At 60.9% G+C, this 16,688-nt stretch overlaps 1 protein-coding gene across 2 annotated transcripts; it reads right to left on the reverse strand.

The window, feature by feature from the left end:
- Positions 1-1,587: 1,587 nt before the first annotated feature.
- On the reverse strand, positions 1,588-13,324 carry FOSB (FosB proto-oncogene, AP-1 transcription factor subunit). 2 transcript variants are annotated; one of them, XM_071800827.1, is made up of 5 exons: positions 12,375-13,324; positions 7,130-7,423; positions 6,931-7,038; positions 4,792-4,971; positions 1,588-4,610 (listed from the first exon to the last, which is right to left on the reverse strand). In XM_071800827.1, the coding sequence occupies exons 1-5, from the start codon at positions 12,498-12,500 to the stop codon at positions 4,545-4,547; spliced, it is 774 nt and encodes a 257-aa protein (XP_071656928.1). In that variant the 5' UTR covers positions 12,501-13,324; the 3' UTR covers positions 1,588-4,544. The 2 variants fall into 2 exon arrangements, with proteins under 2 accessions (XP_071656928.1, XP_065715483.1); XM_065859411.2 differs by having other exon boundaries at positions 1,588-4,971.
- Between the last annotated feature and the right edge of the window lie 3,364 nt (positions 13,325-16,688).

The following is a 16,688-nucleotide window of genomic DNA, read 5'->3' on the forward strand; positions in this document are numbered from 1 at the left end:
ACAGTGTCCCCAAGGGTGTCCACAGGGCCATGGTGTTCACGTAGTGTCCCTAAGGATGTCCCCAGGACCAGGAGGTCCCCATGGTGTCCCCATGGTGTCCCCACAGCCATGGTGTTCACGTAGTGTCCCCAAGGATGTCCCCAGGACCATGAGGTCCCTGTGGTGTCCCCAGGGCCACGATGTCCCCACAGTGTCCCCATGGTGTCCCCAGGGCCGTGGTGTGCACATAATGTCCCCAAGGTTGTCCCCAGGGCCATGAGGTCCCCATGGTGTCCCCATGGTGTCCCCAGGGCCATGGTGTTCACGTAGTGTCCCCAAGGATGTCCCCAGGACCCTGAGGTCCATGTGGTGTCCCCAGGGCTGTTGTGTCCCCATGGTGTCCCCATGCTGTTCACATAGTGTCCCTAAGGATGTCCCCAGGGTCATGAGGTCCCCACAGTGTCCCAATGGTGTCCCCAGGGCCATTGTGTCCCTGTGGTGTCCCCATGGTGTCCCCAGGGCCACAATGTCATGGCCATGAGAGTGGCCATTGTGTCCCCAGGGCCATGAGGTCCCCAAGATGTCCCCAAGACCCCAGTGTCCCCAAGATGTCCCCAGGACCATGATGTCCCCATGGTGTCCCCAAGGCCCCAGTGTCCTCAAGGATGTCCCCAGGACCACAAGGTCCCCATGGTGCCTTCAGGGCCATAGTGTCCCAAAGGGTGTCCCCAGGCCACGGTGTCACATCCCCGCACTGTCCAGGGGGGTCCCTGGTGGCCCCTGTCCCTCCCCCTTGTCCCTGTCCCCCCCAGTTCCAGTCACCCCAGTTGCACCCCAGCATCCCAGTTCCCCCTGTCACTGCCACCATGGTTTGACAGGGACACGTGGGGACAGGGATGTGACATCACAGCCAACGGGGGAGGAATGGCCCCCCCACAAGCTGGTCCCACCCCTCCCAATGTCCCCAAGTCCCTAAGTGCTGGCAGCCCCTGGCTCCCTGGCATTGTGTCCCCAAGGGCCTCCTTGTCCCCATGTCTGTGTGTTCCCAAGGGCCTCCTTGTCCTCATGTCTGTGTCCCTAAGGGTCATCTTGTCCCCAAGTCTTGGTGTCACCAAGGCTCTCCTTGTCCCCAGGGTTCTGTGTCCCCAAGGGTCTCCTTGTCCTCATGTCTGTGTCCCTAAGGGTCATCTTATCCCCATGTCTTGGTGTCACCAAGGCTTTCCTTGTCCCCAGGGTTCTGTGTCCCTAAGGGGCTCCTTGTCCCTATGTCTGTGTCCCCAAGGAGCTATTTGTCCCCATGTCTCTTTGTCCCCAAGGTTCTCCTTGTCCCCAAGGGCTCCTTGTCCCCATGTCTTGGTGTCACCAAGGCTCTCCTTGTTCCCAAGGCTCCTTGTCCCCATATCTGTGTCCCCAAGGCTCCTTGTCCCCATGTCTTGGTGTCACCAAGGCTCTCCTTGTTCCCAAGGCTCCTTGTCCCCGTATCTGTGTCCCCAAGGCTCCTTGTCCCCACATCTGTGTCCCCAGAACCCCTTGGTGCCCCCATGTCCCCCATTGGCCACCCCCCTGGTGACAAAGACAACACGAGACGGGGCGGGGGGGTCGATCCGAAGCTGCTTTATTGGCCACGTCGGGTTGGGGACAAGCACAGGGGACCAAGGTGTCCCCAAGACCGGGTCACAAACACAGCACAGGCAATTCATCATCATCATTATAATTACAATAATAAAAAATTAAACATCTCCCGGGGGGGTCGGCGGCCCCCGCGCAACAAAAATATATATAATATATAATATATAGAGAGAAAACAGAGTCAATGCTGGCGAAGCTCGGTGACACCAGAGAGGGGACGGCGCAGGGTTGGGGACACCGGTGTCACCCATGCAAGGAGGCGGGGGGAAGGGGGGGACGCGGAGCTGTTCACATTTGGGGTTGGGGACAAGCGGGATGGGCGCCCACCAAAGGTTGGGGGTGCTGGGGGGGTCACCTGGTGGCCCAGCGGTGGCGGTGGGGACGGCCAAGGAGGGTGGGGACATCAAGGGGGACACTGGGGGACATCGCCAGGTGATGGGGGTGCTGTGAGGACCATGGGGACATCGGCAGGTGACGGGGATGATGCGAGGACCATGGGGACATGATGGGGACACCTCCAGGTGATGGAGATGCTGCGAGGACCCACCTAAGGACAGTGGGGACATGGTGGGGACATCTCCAAAATGATGCAGATGCTGCAAGGAGCATGGGGACATCTCCAGGTGATGGAGATGATGCAAGGACCATGGGAACACAGTGGGGACATCTCCAGGTGATGGAGATGCTGCAAGGACCATGGGGACATCTCCAAAGTGATGGAGATGATGCAAGGACCATGGGAACACAGTGGGGACATCTCCGAAGTGATGGAGATGCTGCGAGGACCGTGGGGACATCTCCAAAGTGATGGAGATGCTGCAAGGACCATGGGGACACAGTGGGGACATCTCCAGGTGATGGAGATGATGCAAGGACCATGGGGACACAGTGGGGACATCTCCAAAGTGATGGAGGTGCTGCAAGGACCATGGGGACATCTCCAGGTGATGGAGATGCTGTGAGGACTCACCTAAGGACAGTGAGGACACAATGGGGACATCTCCAGGTGATGGAGATGCTGTGAGGACCATGGGGACACAATGGGGACATCTCCAAGGTGATGGAGATGCTGCAAAGACCATAGGGACATCTCCAAAGTGATGGAGATGCTGCAAGGACCATGGGGACATCTCCAAAGTGATGGAGGTGCTGCGAGGACCATGAGGACAAAATGGGGACATCTCCAGGTGATGGAGATGCTGTGAGGACCCACCTAAGGACAGTGGGGACATCGTGGGGACATCGTGGGGACATCTCCAAAGTGATGGAGGTGCTGCGAGGACCATGGGGACACAGTGGGGACATCTCCAAGGTGATGGAGATGATGCAAAGACCATGGGGACATCTCCAAAGTGATGGAGATGCTGCAAGGACCATGGGGACACAATGGGGACATCTCCAAGGTGATGGAGATGATGCAAAGACCATGGGGACATCTCCAAAGTGATGGAGATGCTGCAAGGACCATGGGGACACAATGGGGACATCTCCAGGTGATGGAGATGCCGCAAGGATCGTGGGGACACAATGGGGACATCTCCAGGTGATGGAGATGCTGTGAGGACCATGGGGACACAATGGGGACATCTCCAAAATGATAGAGATGCTGCAAGGACCATGGGGACATCTCCAAAGTGATGGAGATGCTGTGAGGACCCACCTAAGGACAGTGGGGACATGGTGGGGACACAATGGGGACATCATCAAAGTGATGGAGATGCTGTGAGGACCATGGGGACATCGCCAAAGTGATGGAGATGCTGTGAGGACCATGGGGACGCAATGGGGACATCTCCAGGTGACAAAGATCCTGCAAAGACCCCATAGGATGGTGGCACAGCCACCTCTAAGGTGACCAAGGTGCCACATGGACCCTCCTCTGGGAGGATGGAGATGATGGGGACATCTCCAGTGTCACAGAAGTGACAGAGGGACCTTCCCAGGGTCAGCGAGATCAGGTGGGGACATCTCCAGAAGGCAGGAGATGGTGGATGAACCCCCATGAGATGATGGGGATGGGGGATAGACACCTCTAAGGTGGTGGGGACACCACGGGGACATTGCCAAGGTGGTGACAATCAGGCAGGAACATCTCCAGAAGGATGGAGAAACCCCCATGAGATGATGGGGATTGGACTGAGGTGATGGAGACACTGAAGGAACCTTCCCCAGGTGGTGGCAATTGGTCAGAACATCTCCAGAAGGATGGAGAACCCCATGAGACGATGGGGATTGAACTAAGGTGGTGGTGGCAGTTGGTCAGAACATCTCCAGAAGGATGGAGAACCCCATGAGATGATGGGGACTGGGGACAAGACACCATGGGGACCATCCCGGGGTGGTGGCAATCGATTGGAACATCTCCAGAAGGATGGAGAACCCCATGAGATGATGGGGATTGGACTAAGGTGGTGGTGGCAGTTGGTCAGAACATCTCCAGAAGGATGGAGAACCCCCATGAGATGATGGGGATTGGACTGAGGTGATGGAGACATTGAAGGAACCTTCCCCAGGTGGTGGCAATTGGTCAGAACATCTCCAGAAGGATGGAGAACCCCCATGAGACGATGGGGATTGGGGACAGACACCATGGGGACCATCCCAGGGTGGTGGCAATCGATTGGAACATCTCCAGAAAGATGGAGAACCCCCACGAGACGGTGGCAACTCAACCACGGCCGAGATGCCGCAAGAACAACGGGGACCCCCCCATATCCACCTCCAAGACGCCGCGTCCCCATCATCAACACCCAAAACTCCACGTGCCGACGCCACCTCCGTCCCTCAACCCAACCCATCCAAACCCAAAAAAGAGCGGGAGAACGGCCCAAAAACCCCCCAAAAAACCACCACCCGGGGAGGGAGAAGGTGCCAAATTTTGGGGGGGGGGTCATTGGGGCCACCCCGAATTCACAACGCGAGGAGCGAGGGAGAATTCAAGGAGTCCGAGGACTGGTCGCTGCTGCTGCTCCGCTGATGCGAGGCTCCGCAGGTGGTTCCCTCTGGGTGGGTGAAGACAAACGAAGACGTATAGGTTGGGTTAGGTGACATCGGGGACACCGAGGGGACATCGGGGCCGAAGCAGCAGCTGGGGAAGGGACCCTGGGAGCTCGGTTGATACGGACCCGGGGGGAGGAAGGTGACGGTGTCCACCGCCGGTTCTTCCTTGCTTAAGGTGCTCACCTCGGCGGGGCCGGCGCCCAACGTGGGGACGGCGCCCAAGGTGGTGGGGACGTCCTCAAAGGGGACCTTGCAGGCGGGGGCGTGGGCCACCAAGACGAACTCCAGGCGCTCCTTCTCCTTTTGGAGCTCGGCGATCTCCGACTCCAGTTCGGCTTTTTCCTCCTCCAGTTGGTCCGTCTCCTGCTTGGGGACAGTCGGGGTGAGATTTGGGGACAACGTTGTCCCCTTCAGGCCAAGCTTGGGGACATCAGCCTCTTGTGGTCTCCAGGATGGGGACGTTGCTCCATCCAACATCTCTAATGATCCACATGCCACCTTTGGTGTCCCCTGGTCATAGGGACAATGTTGTCCCCATGTCTCCATCTGGTGTCTCCTGCTCATGGGGACAATGTTGTCCCCTCCAGACCAAGCTTGGGGACATTGACCTCTTGTGGTCTCCAGGATGGGGACGTTGCTCCATCCAACATCTCTAATGATCCACACGCCACCCTTGATGTCCCCTGGTCATGGGGACAATGTTGTCCCCTCCAGACCAAGCTTGGGGACATCAGCCTCTTGTGGTCTCCAGGATGGGGACGTTGCTCCATCCAACATCTCTAATGATCCACATGCCACCCTTGATGTCCCCTGGTCATGGGGACAATGTTGTCCCCTCCAGACCAAGCTTGGGGACATCAGCCTCTTGTAGTCTCCAGGATGGGGACGTTGCTCCATCCAACATCTCTAATGATCCACACGCCACCCTTGATGTCCCCTGGTCATGGGGACAATGTTGTCCCCTCCATCAGCCTCATGTCTCCATCTGTCACCAGCTCAAGGGGTCGTTGTCCCCTCCACGCCAAGCTTGGGGACATCAACCTCTTGTGGTCCCCAGGATGGGGACGTTGCTCCATCCAACATTCCTAATGACCCATATCCCACTCCTGATGTTCCCTGGTCATGGGGACAATGTTGTCCTCATGTGTCCATCTGATGTCCCCTACTCATGGGGACAACATTGTCCCCTTCAGGCCAAGCTTGGGGACATCAACCTCATGGGGCCTCCAGGATGGGGACATTGCTCCATCCAACATCTCTGATGATCCACATGCCACCTTTGATGTCCCCTACTCATGGGGACAACATTGTCCCCTCCAGACCAAGCTTGGGGACATCAGCTTCTTGTGATCCCCAGGATGGGGGCGTCGCTCCATCCAACATCTCTGATGACCCATATCCAACCTCCAATGTCTCCTGATCATGGCGACAATGTTGTCCCCTTCACCCCAAACTTGGGGACATCAACCTGTGGTCTCCAGGATGGGGACATTGCTCCATCCAACATCTTTGATGATCCATATCCCACCCCTGATGTCCCCTGGTCATGACGACAACATTGTCCCCGTGTCTCCCTCTGATGTCCCCTGCTCATGGGGACAACATTGTCCCCTCCAGGCCAACCCTGGGGACATTGACCTCTTGTGGTCTCCAGGATGGGGACGTTGCTCCATCCAACATCTCTATTGATCCATATCCCACCCCTGATGTCCCCTGGTCATGGGGACAACGTTGTCCCCGTGTTTCCATCTGGCGTCCCCTATTCTTGGGGACAACATTGTCCCCTTCCCAGTGTCCCCATGTCTCCATCTGGTGTCCCCATATCTCCATCTGGTGTCCCCTGCTCATGGGCACAACATTGTCCCCTCCAGCCCAAGCTTGGGGACATCAACCTCTTGTGGTCTCCATGATGGGAACGTCGCTCCATCCAACATCTCCAATGACCCATATCCCACCCCTTATGTCCCCTGGTTGTGGGGACAACACTGTCCCCCTTCCACTGTCCCTCAGCCCTGGGGACACCGCTGTCCCCTTCCCATGTCCCCATGGCCTTGGGGACACCAAACATCCCCATGAACCCATCCCTATTGCCATCACCCCATGACATCCCCAAGCTGTCGGGTCCATCACCACATGGACCCACCACCGTCCCCTTCCCACGTCCCCATGGCCTTGGGGACACCAAACACCCCCATGGACCTGCCCCTATAACCATCACCCCACGCTGTCCCCAAGCTGCTGGGTCCATCACCACCGTTGTCCCCACCTCCACCGCGGTGCCACCACATTGTCCCAAACGTCCCCAAGGTCCCCACCACTCACCGCCTGCAGCCGGTCCGTCAGCTCCCGGCGCCGGTTCCGGCATTTGGCCGCCGCCAACTTGTTCCTCTCGCGTCGCACCCTCCGCTTCTCCTCCTCCTCCGGCGTCAACTGCGCGGGTGACAATGACAATCAGCCCCGTGTCCCCGAGGTCCGATGGGCGAGGAGCCCCTCGCGCTGGGGACACATGGGCGCCACTCACCGTCTCCTCACGGCTGCGGCGCGGCCGGGCGCGGGTGGCGCGTGGTGGCGGTGCCACCGTCCCCGTGGCGAACGTCCCCAAGCCCGGCGTGGAGTAACTGGGTCCCGGGAGGTCGTAGGGGTCGACGGGTGGGGGTGGCGGCGGGTGGGGGGGCTGGTGGGACATGGGTGTCCCCGACTGGGCCACCGAGGAGATGAGCGTGGGCTGGACGAGCCACTGCAGGTCCTGGCTGGTGGTGATGGCCGTCACCGTGGGGACGAAGGAGCCGGGCATGTCCCCAAGGCCGCTGCACTCCTGGGGGGACAATGGGAGTTAGAGGGTGGGGGGGTATGGGGTCGATGTCCCAAGGCGCACGGGGATGGGTGGTGTCACTGTGATGCTGGTGTGAGGTGTCCTTGTCACACTGGGACCGACAATGGCCTCGTGACACTGGGAACGATGCTCAATGTCCTTGTGACAATGGCACTGACAATATCCTTGTGACACTGGGACCAACGATGTCCTCGTGACACTGGGACCAACGATGTCCTCGTGACACCGGGACCAACGCTCAATGTCCTCGTGACACCGGGACCAACAACGCCCTCGTGATACTGGGACCAGTGCTCAGTGTCCTTGTGACACTGGGAACGATGCTCAATGTCCTTGTGACAATGGCACTGACAATATCCTTGTGACACTGGGACCAACGATGTCCTCGTGACACCGGGACCAACGCTCAATGTCCTCGTGACACCGGGACCAACAACGTCCTCATGATACTGGGACCAGTGCTCAACGTCCTTGTGACACTGGGACCAACAATGTCCTCGTGACAGTGGGACCAATACACAACATCCTTGTGACACCAGGACCAACAACGTCCCCGTGACACTGGGACCAACAACGTCCTCGTGACACTGGGACCAATGCTCAATGTCCCGGTGACACTGGGACCAACAACATCCCTGTGACACCAGGACCAACGTGCAATGTCCTTGTCACACTGGGACCAACAATGTCCTCGTGCCACTGGGACCAATGCACAACGTCCTTGTGACACTGGGAGTGACAACATTCCCGTGACACTGGGACCAATGCTCAATGTCCTTGTGACACTGGGACCAACAACGCCCTCCTGACACTGGGACCAATGCACAACGTCCTTGTGACACCGGGACTGACAACGTTCCCGTGACACTGGGACCAATACACAACGTCCTTGTGACACTGACAATGTCCTCATGACACTGGGACCAACAACGTCCTCGTGACATTGGGACCAACGCGCAACGTCCTCGTGACACTGACAATGTCCTCGTGACACCGGGACCAACAACGTCCTTGTGACATTGGGACCAATGCTCAATGTCCCGGTGACACTGGGACCAATAACGTCCTTGTGACACCGAGACCAATGCTCAATGTCCTTGTCACACTGGGACCAACAACGTCCTCCTGACACTGGGACCAATGCACAACGTCCTTGTGACACTGGGACCAACAATGTCCTTGTGACACCGGGACCAACGCACAACGTCCTTGTCACACTGGGACCAACAACGTCCTCCTGACACTGGGACCAATGCACAACGTCCTTGTGACACTGGGACCAACAATGTCCTTGTGACACCGGGACCAATGCACAACGTCCTTGTCACACTGGGACCAACAACGTCCTCCTGACACTGGGACCAACGCTCAATGTCCTTGTGACACTGGGACCAACAATGTCCTTGTGACACCGGGACTAATGCACAACGTCCTTGTGACACTGGGACTGACAACGTTCCCGTGACACTGGGACCAACACACAACGTCCTTGTGACACTGACAATGTCCTCGTGACACTGGCACCAACAACGTCCTCGTGACATTGGGACCAATGCGCAACGTCCTCGTGACACTGACAATGTCCTCGTGACACCGGGACCAACAACGTCCTTGTGACATTGGGACCAATGCTCAATGTCCCGGTGACACTGGGACCAATAACGTCCTTGTGACACCGAGACCAATGCTCAATGTCCTTGTCACACTGGGACCAACAACGTCCTCCTGACACTGGGACCAACGCTCAATGTCCTTGTGACACTGGGACCAACAATGTCCTTGTGACACCGGGACTAATGCACAACGTCCTTGTGACACCGGGACTGACAATGTTCCCGTGACACTGGGACCAACACACAACGTCCTTGTGACACTGACAATGTCCTCATGACACTGGGACCAACAACGTCCTCGTGACATTGGGACCAATGCGCAACGTCCTCGTGACACTGACAATGTCCTCGTGACACCGGGACCAACAACGTCCTTGTGACATTGGGACCAATGCTCAATGTCCCGGTGACACTGGGACCAATAACGTCCTTGTGACACCGAGACCAATGCTCAATGTCCTTGTCACACTGGGACCAACAACGTCCTCCTGACACTGAGACCAAAGCACAATGTCCTTGTGACACTGGGACCAATGCACAACGTCCTTGTGACACCGGGACCAATGCACAACGTCCTTGTGACACCGGGACTGACAACGTTCCCGTGACACTGGGACCAACAGACAACGTCCTTGTGACACTGACAATGTCCTCGTGACACTGGGACCAATGCACAACATCCTTGTGACACTGGGACCGACAACGTCCTCGTGACACTGGGACCGACGTGCAACGGACGTTGTGCAATGTCCTCGTGACACCGGGACCAACAATGTCCTTGTGACACTGGGACCAATGCACAACATCCTTGTCACACTGGGACCAACAATGTCCCTGTGGCACTGGGACCGATGTGCAACGTCCTGGTGACAGTGGGACTGATGTGCAACGTCCTGGTGACACTGACAATGTCCTCGTGACACTGGCACCAACAACGTCCTCGTGACATTGGGACCAATGCGCAACGTCCTCGTGACACTGACAATGTCCTCGTGACACCGGGACCAACAACGTCCTTGTGACATTGGGACCAATGCTCAATGTCCCGGTGACACTGGGACCAATAACGTCCTTGTGACACCGAGACCAATGCTCAATGTCCTTGTCACACTGGGACCAACAACGTCCTCCTGACACTGGGACCAACGCTCAATGTCCTTGTGACACTGGGACCAACAATGTCCTTGTGACACCGGGACTAATGCACAACGTCCTTGTGACACCGGGACTGACAATGTTCCCGTGACACTGGGACCAACACACAACGTCCTTGTGACACTGACAATGTCCTCATGACACTGGGACCAACAACGTCCTCGTGACATTGGGACCAATGCGCAACGTCCTCGTGACACTGACAATGTCCTCGTGACACCGGGACCAACAACGTCCTTGTGACATTGGGACCAATGCTCAATGTCCCGGTGACACTGGGACCAATAACGTCCTTGTGACACCGAGACCAATGCTCAATGTCCTTGTCACACTGGGACCAACAACGTCCTCCTGACACTGAGACCAAAGCACAATGTCCTTGTGACACTGGGACCAATGCACAACGTCCTTGTGACACCGGGACCAATGCACAACGTCCTTGTGACACCGGGACTGACAACGTTCCCGTGACACTGGGACCAACAGACAACGTCCTTGTGACACTGACAATGTCCTCGTGACACTGGGACCAATGCACAACATCCTTGTGACACTGGGACCGACAACGTCCTCGTGACACTGGGACCGACGTGCAACGGACGTTGTGCAATGTCCTCGTGACACCGGGACCAACAATGTCCTTGTGACACTGGGACCAATGCACAACATCCTTGTCACACTGGGACCAACAATGTCCCTGTGGCACTGGGACCGATGTGCAACGTCCTGGTGACAGTGGGACTGATGTGCAACGTCCTGGTGACACTGACAATGTCCTTGTGACTCTGGCACCGACAATGTCCCTGTGACACTGGGACCAACGTGCAACATCCTCGTGACACTGGGACCAATGCGCAATGTCCTCGTGACACTGACGATGTCCTTGTGACACCGGGACCAACAACGTCCTCGTGACACCGGGACCAATGCACAATGTCCTTGTGACACCAACACACCAGAGCCTCCGGACCCTGACACCCACGTGCAAGAGCTCCCCGGCACCAACGTGCAAGCCCCTGTGTCCCTGTCACCAACACCTCCGGCCCTCGTGTCCCCAACGTGCAAGAGCCCCCTACAAGTGGTGCACGGAGTCCCCAGCACTTGTGCACAGATGTGCAAACCCCCCCCGGTTACATGGGGATCCCGGGGGGGTGTGCATGGCCCCCCCCCAGTTGCACCAGGACACCCTGAACTGGGAGGGGGGGGTTCACAGGGATCCCCCCAGTTGCACCAGGACCCAGTGGGGGGGTTGCACGCCCCCCCCCCCCCCAGTTGCACCAAGACACCTCCAGTTGCATTTGGACTCAATGGGGGGGGGGTGTCACACAGGGCCCCCCCAATTGCACCAGGACCCAATGGGGGGGTTGCCCGGGATGCCCCCCCCTTTGCACTAAGACACCCCCAGTTGCACTGGGATCCAATGGGGGGGTTTAACAGGGCTCCCCCCAACTGCACCAGGACCCAATGGGGGGGTTGCACAGCCCCCCCCATTTGCACTGGGACACCCTCAGTTGCAGCAGGACCCAATAGGGGGGTTGCACTGCCCCCCCCCCCCGCATTTGCACCAAGACACCCCCAGTTGCACTGGGACTCAATGGGGGGGTTTAATGGGACTCCCCCATTTGCACCAAGACACCCTCAGTTGCACCGGGACCCAATGGGGGGGTTGCCCGGGATGCCCCCCCGTTTGCACTAAGACACCCCCAGTTGCACCGGGACCCAATGCGGGGGTTGCACGGGGCCCCCCCATTTGCACCGGGACCCCCAGTTACACCGGGACCCAATGGGGGGGTTGCACAGGGTCCCCCCATTTGCACCGGGACCCTCTGAACTGTGGGGGGGGTCGCACAGGGACCCCCGATTACACCGGGACCGCCCCCCCATCCACCAGCGCGCCACCGCGGGGGGGCGTGGCCAACCATCGGCGCGCCTCAGCCAATCAGCGCGAAGCGTGGGCGTGGCCGCGGGGAGGGGGCGTGGCCTGTCTCCCTTAGCAACAAGGGAGGGGGGAGGCGGCGGCGGTTCCAAAATAAACCCCGCGCTCGCGCGCGCCCCGTACGTGCGCTGCGTCATCACGGAGGGTTCCCGCGCGTCACGCGTTTACGCACGACCCCGCCCACCCGGGCGCCAACCCCGCCCCCTGGCGGCCCCGGGAGCGCACTGACCTGCGCGGCCGCCGCCGCTCCGGGGCTCCCGAAGGAATCGACCGAGGAAAGGTACTGAGATTCGGCCGAGGGGGACGAGCTGCAGCGGGAACCGGAGTCGTAATCACCGGGGAAACCTTGGTACATGGCCCCGGGGGCGCGGGGGGGACCGCCCCGCCACGCCAAGGCTGCGGGGGTCAGGCGACCGGCATCCCGGTTTACCGAGCGGCCTCCGGGTCTTCTGGCCCCTTCGCCGGGACTCTGGGGGTCTGCAGCCGCCGTTCAGCCGCTACGAGCCCCGGTTCGGCGGTACGAAGCGCCGGTGCAGCCGTCCCAGGCTCCGGTTGGCCGCTACGAGCCCCGGTGTATCCGTCTCCCAAGCTCCGGTTCGCTGCTGCAAAGTCCCGGTGTGTTGCTACGACCCCCGGTGTCTCCGTCCCAGGCTCCGGTTCGCAGGTCCAAAGTCCCGTTTGGCCGCTAGAAGCTCCGGTAAATCCCTTTCGCAGGCTGCGGTTCAACCGCTCCGAGCCCCGGCGTCTCCGTCCCAGGCTCCGGTTCGCTCTCTACGAGCTCCGGTTCGTCACTATAAGCCCCGGTGCATCCGGCCGAGCCTCCGGTTCGCCGCCGCAAAGCCCCAATGCGCCGTTATAAGCCCCGGTGCGTCCGTCCCGAGCTCTGCTCCTCCGGTCCCAAGCCCCGTTCCGCCTCTACAAACCCCGCTCCATCCGTTCCCAGGCTCCGCTTCGCTTCCGCTTCGCCGGTACAAAGTTCCGCAAGCCCCGCTAAATCCTTTCCCGGTTCTCCGGTGCAAGGTCCCGTTTGGCCGCTGCAAGCTCCGCTAAATCCTTTTGCCAGGCTCCGGTTGAGCCGTTACGAGGCCCCGCTACATCCGTTCCATCCAAAAACCGATCCAAAAACCGTATAATAAAGAAAAGCCCCCGGTAAAACTCTCCCGCCGCCGTTTCCCCCCGGTCTCCGCTTTTTATGAATGAACTCGCTCACCGCCGCGCGCGCCTCTTTATACGGCGGCGCCCCGCCCCCTGCGCTGACGTCACAACCCCCGCCACCGCTTCCCTGGGACCCCCGGGAGCCCCCCAAGCTCTCGGTCCCCGTCTCCTCCGTTCCCACCACCGTTCTGCACCCCCGGGAGCCGCCGCCGCCGTTAAAAGGCTCCGCTACGGGTGGGAAAATAGGGGGGATCCCTCGCCCCGCCCCTCCGGAGTTCCTGTGACGCAATTAGCCATATATGGGCTTGTCTCGGTGTGTTTGTTTGGTATCCTAGCAATGACGTCACAGGGAATCCCTTCGCCGCCGCCGCCGCCGCCGCCGAAAACGCGTATTAATAGAAACGGGCGCCGCGCGGTTCTAGAAACGGCGTGAAACATCCGGGGCCACCGGCCCGCACCCCCGGTAACCCCCCCCGGGACCCCCCACCCTCTTCCCTCCCTCCCCCTCCCCAGTAACCGGCACCCGCTGTTGCTTCCCCCCCTCCGGTAACCCCTCCGGTAACCCCTCCGGTAACGTCTCGGTCGCCCGGTGATGCCCCTCGGTGACCCCCCCCCCGCAGCCCAAAGGACCGGCCCGGGGTGCGGGGGGGGGATATCCCGGTAACGGGGACTCGGCTGCAAGGCCTCGGTACCGGGGATGGGGGGATCAAGTCGGAGGGGGGGGTCCCGGTACCGGGGCAATGGGAACTTTCCCATAGGGCTTTACCGGCACCGGGGGGGATTCGGTAATTGGGGTGGGGGTCCCGGTACCGGGGCAGTGGGAACTTTCCCCTGCGGTTTTACCGGCACCGGGGTAGGGGGGTCCGGTAATTCGAGGGGTCCCCGTACCGGGGCAATGGGAACTTTCCCCTGGGGCTTTACCGGCACCGGGGGGAATCCGGTAATTGGGGCGGGGGGGGGTCCCGGTACCGGGGCAATGGGATCCTTCCCCTGGGGTATTACCGGCACTGGGGGTAATTGGGGGGGGGGGTCCGGTACCGGGACAAAGGGAACTTTCCCCTGGGGCTTTACCAGCACCGGGGGGGGGGGTCCGGTAATTCGGGGGGGGTCCCGGTACCGGGGCAATGGGAACTTTACCCTGCGGTTTTACCGGCACCGGGGTTAATTGGGCGGGGGGATGGTCCCGGTACCGGGGCAATGGGAACTTTCCCCTATGGCTTTACCGGCACCAGGGGGGATCCGGTAATTCCGGGGGAGTCCCGGTACCGGGGCAATGGGAACTTTCCCCTGCAGTTTTACCGGCACCGGGGTTAACTGGGGGGGGGGGGTGTCCCGGTACCGAGGCAGTGGGATCGTTCCCCTGGGGTGTTACCGGCGCCGCAATGCAGAGCACCAGCGAGTGTCCGGTACCGGCCGGTGACACCGGGTTGTATCCCCGGTACCGGGCTGAGGGGGGGGGGTCACGGTCCCCATCCCCCGCACTCCCGTGATGGTCACGGGGGGGCGGTCCCGGTGCGTGGGAACCCCCCCGGGGGGTGTCCCGGTGCCTTTTGACAGCACCGGGACCGTCACCGGAGGCTGATGTCACCGGCGGGAACCGGCGCTGAGTCACGGCGGGGCCACGGTGACCGGGGGAGGGCAGTTCCCACGCCTCTTCATTCATTCATTCATTCATTCATTCATTCATTCATTCATTCATTCATTCCTTCGTTCTCCCGTCATTCATTCACACTCCGCCTCCCGGTTGTGCCCCCCCCGCCCCGCTGCCCTCAGGCCACGGGTGGCCCCGGTTCCGGTGCTTCCCGGTGTCCTCGGGTGTTCCCGGCACCGATGGCCCCAGCCCCTGCATTCCGGTTCCCGGGGTCCCGGCCCCAGACCCGGTGTCCCGGCCGGGATCTTCCCGGTGTCCCCTCCCTTATCCCGGTGTCCCGGCCTCAGTCCCGGTGTCTGGGTTCCTGTGTCCCGGCCAGGCTGTCCCCGGTGTCCCCTCTCTTATCCCGGTGTCCTCTCCCCGGTGTCCCGGTGTCTGGGTTCCGGTGTCCCGGCCCCAGTCCGGGTGTCCCGGCCGGGCTCTTCCCACTGTCCCCTCCCCAGTCCCGATGTCCGGGTTCCGGTGTCCCGGCCGGGCTCTCCCCGGTGTCCCGGTATCTGGGTTCCGGTGTCCCGGCCGGGCTCTCCCCGGTGTCCTGGCCCCGGTGTCCCGGTATCTGGGTTCCGGCCTCCCGGCTGGGGTCTCCTCGGTGTCGCCTCCCATATCCCGGTGTCCCGGCCCCAGTCCCGGTGTCCCGGCCGGGCTCTCCCCGGTGTGCTGGCCCCGGTGTCCGTGTTCCGGTGTCCCGGCCGGGCTATCCCCGGTGTCCCCTCCCCTGTCCCGGTGTCCGGGTTCCGGTGTCCCGGCCGGGCTGTCCCCGGTGTCCCCTCCCCTGTCCCGGTGTCCCGATGTCCGTGTTCCGGTGTCCCGGCCGGGATCTCCCCGGTGTCCCCTTCCCGGTCCCGGTGTCCGGGTTCCGGTGTCCCGGCCGGGCTGTCCCCGGTGTCCCCTCCCCGGTGTCCCCGTCCGGTCCCCACGTGTCGCCCCGGTGTAAACACGGCGCGTGTCGCCCCGGCGACGGCGTTCCATGCCGCTGACGTCACCACGTCCGGCGTCTGTTGTTTACGTCGCGCGGCAACCGCCGTGTCCTTGGCAACGGGGCGGGGCCAGGGCGGACAGGGGGCGTGGTCAGGACGAATGGGGGGCGTGGTCAGGGCGGACATGGGGCGTGGTCAGGGCGGGCGGGGGCGGGGTTTGCGCCGCCGAGTTCCCGCGCGTTTCACGGGACGGGAGGGGACACGGGAGGACACGGGGGCACACGGGGGAGGGGACCCAGGCGTCCAGGCTCCTCATGTCCCCCTGTGTCCCCCTCTTGACCCCCCATGTCCCCCTGTGTCCTTCTCTTGTCCCCCCTGTCATCCTGTGTCCCCCCATGTGACCTTGAGCCCCCTCCATGTCCCGTTGTGTCCCCTCCATGTCACCTCGTGTCCCCTTCATGTCCCCCCCATGTCCCTGCATCCGCCCCAGTGTCCCCCCCATGTCACCCTGTGTCCCCCCATGTCACCCAGTGTCCCTCTCTTGTCCCCCCATGTCCCATTGTGTCCCCTCCATGTCACCTTGTGTCCCCCTCTTGGCCTCCCATGTCACCCTGTGTCCCTCCCATGTCACCTTGTGTCCCCTCCATGTCACCTTGTGTCCCTCTCTTGCCCCCCCATGTCACCCTGTGTCCCCCCATGTCACCTTGTGTCCCTTCATGTCACCCTGTGTCCCTCTGTGTGTCCCCCATATCACCTCGTGTCCCCTCCATGTCCCCTCCATGTCCCCCCCAGTGTCCCCATGTCCCCTTCACAACCCCAC

Source organism: Patagioenas fasciata, chromosome 33 (genome assembly GCF_037038585.1).
Source record: "Patagioenas fasciata isolate bPatFas1 chromosome 33, bPatFas1.hap1, whole genome shotgun sequence".
NCBI lineage: Eukaryota > Metazoa > Chordata > Aves > Columbiformes > Columbidae > Patagioenas > Patagioenas fasciata.

Excerpts from the sequence above, each read along its gene's own strand:
- FOSB (XM_065859411.2), bottom strand. The coding sequence starts at position 12,500 with ATGTACCAAGGTTTCCCCGGTGATTACGACTCCGGTTCCCGCTGCAGC. Across the intron at positions 7,424-12,374 it reads GAGCGGCGGCGGCCGCGCAG|GAGTGCAGCGGCCTTGGGGA; the intron begins GTCAGTGCGCTC and ends TTGTCCCCCCAG. Across the intron at positions 4,972-6,930 it reads TGACGGACCGGCTGCAGGCG|GAGACGGACCAACTGGAGGA; the intron begins GTGAGTGGTGGG and ends GTCCCCAAGCAG.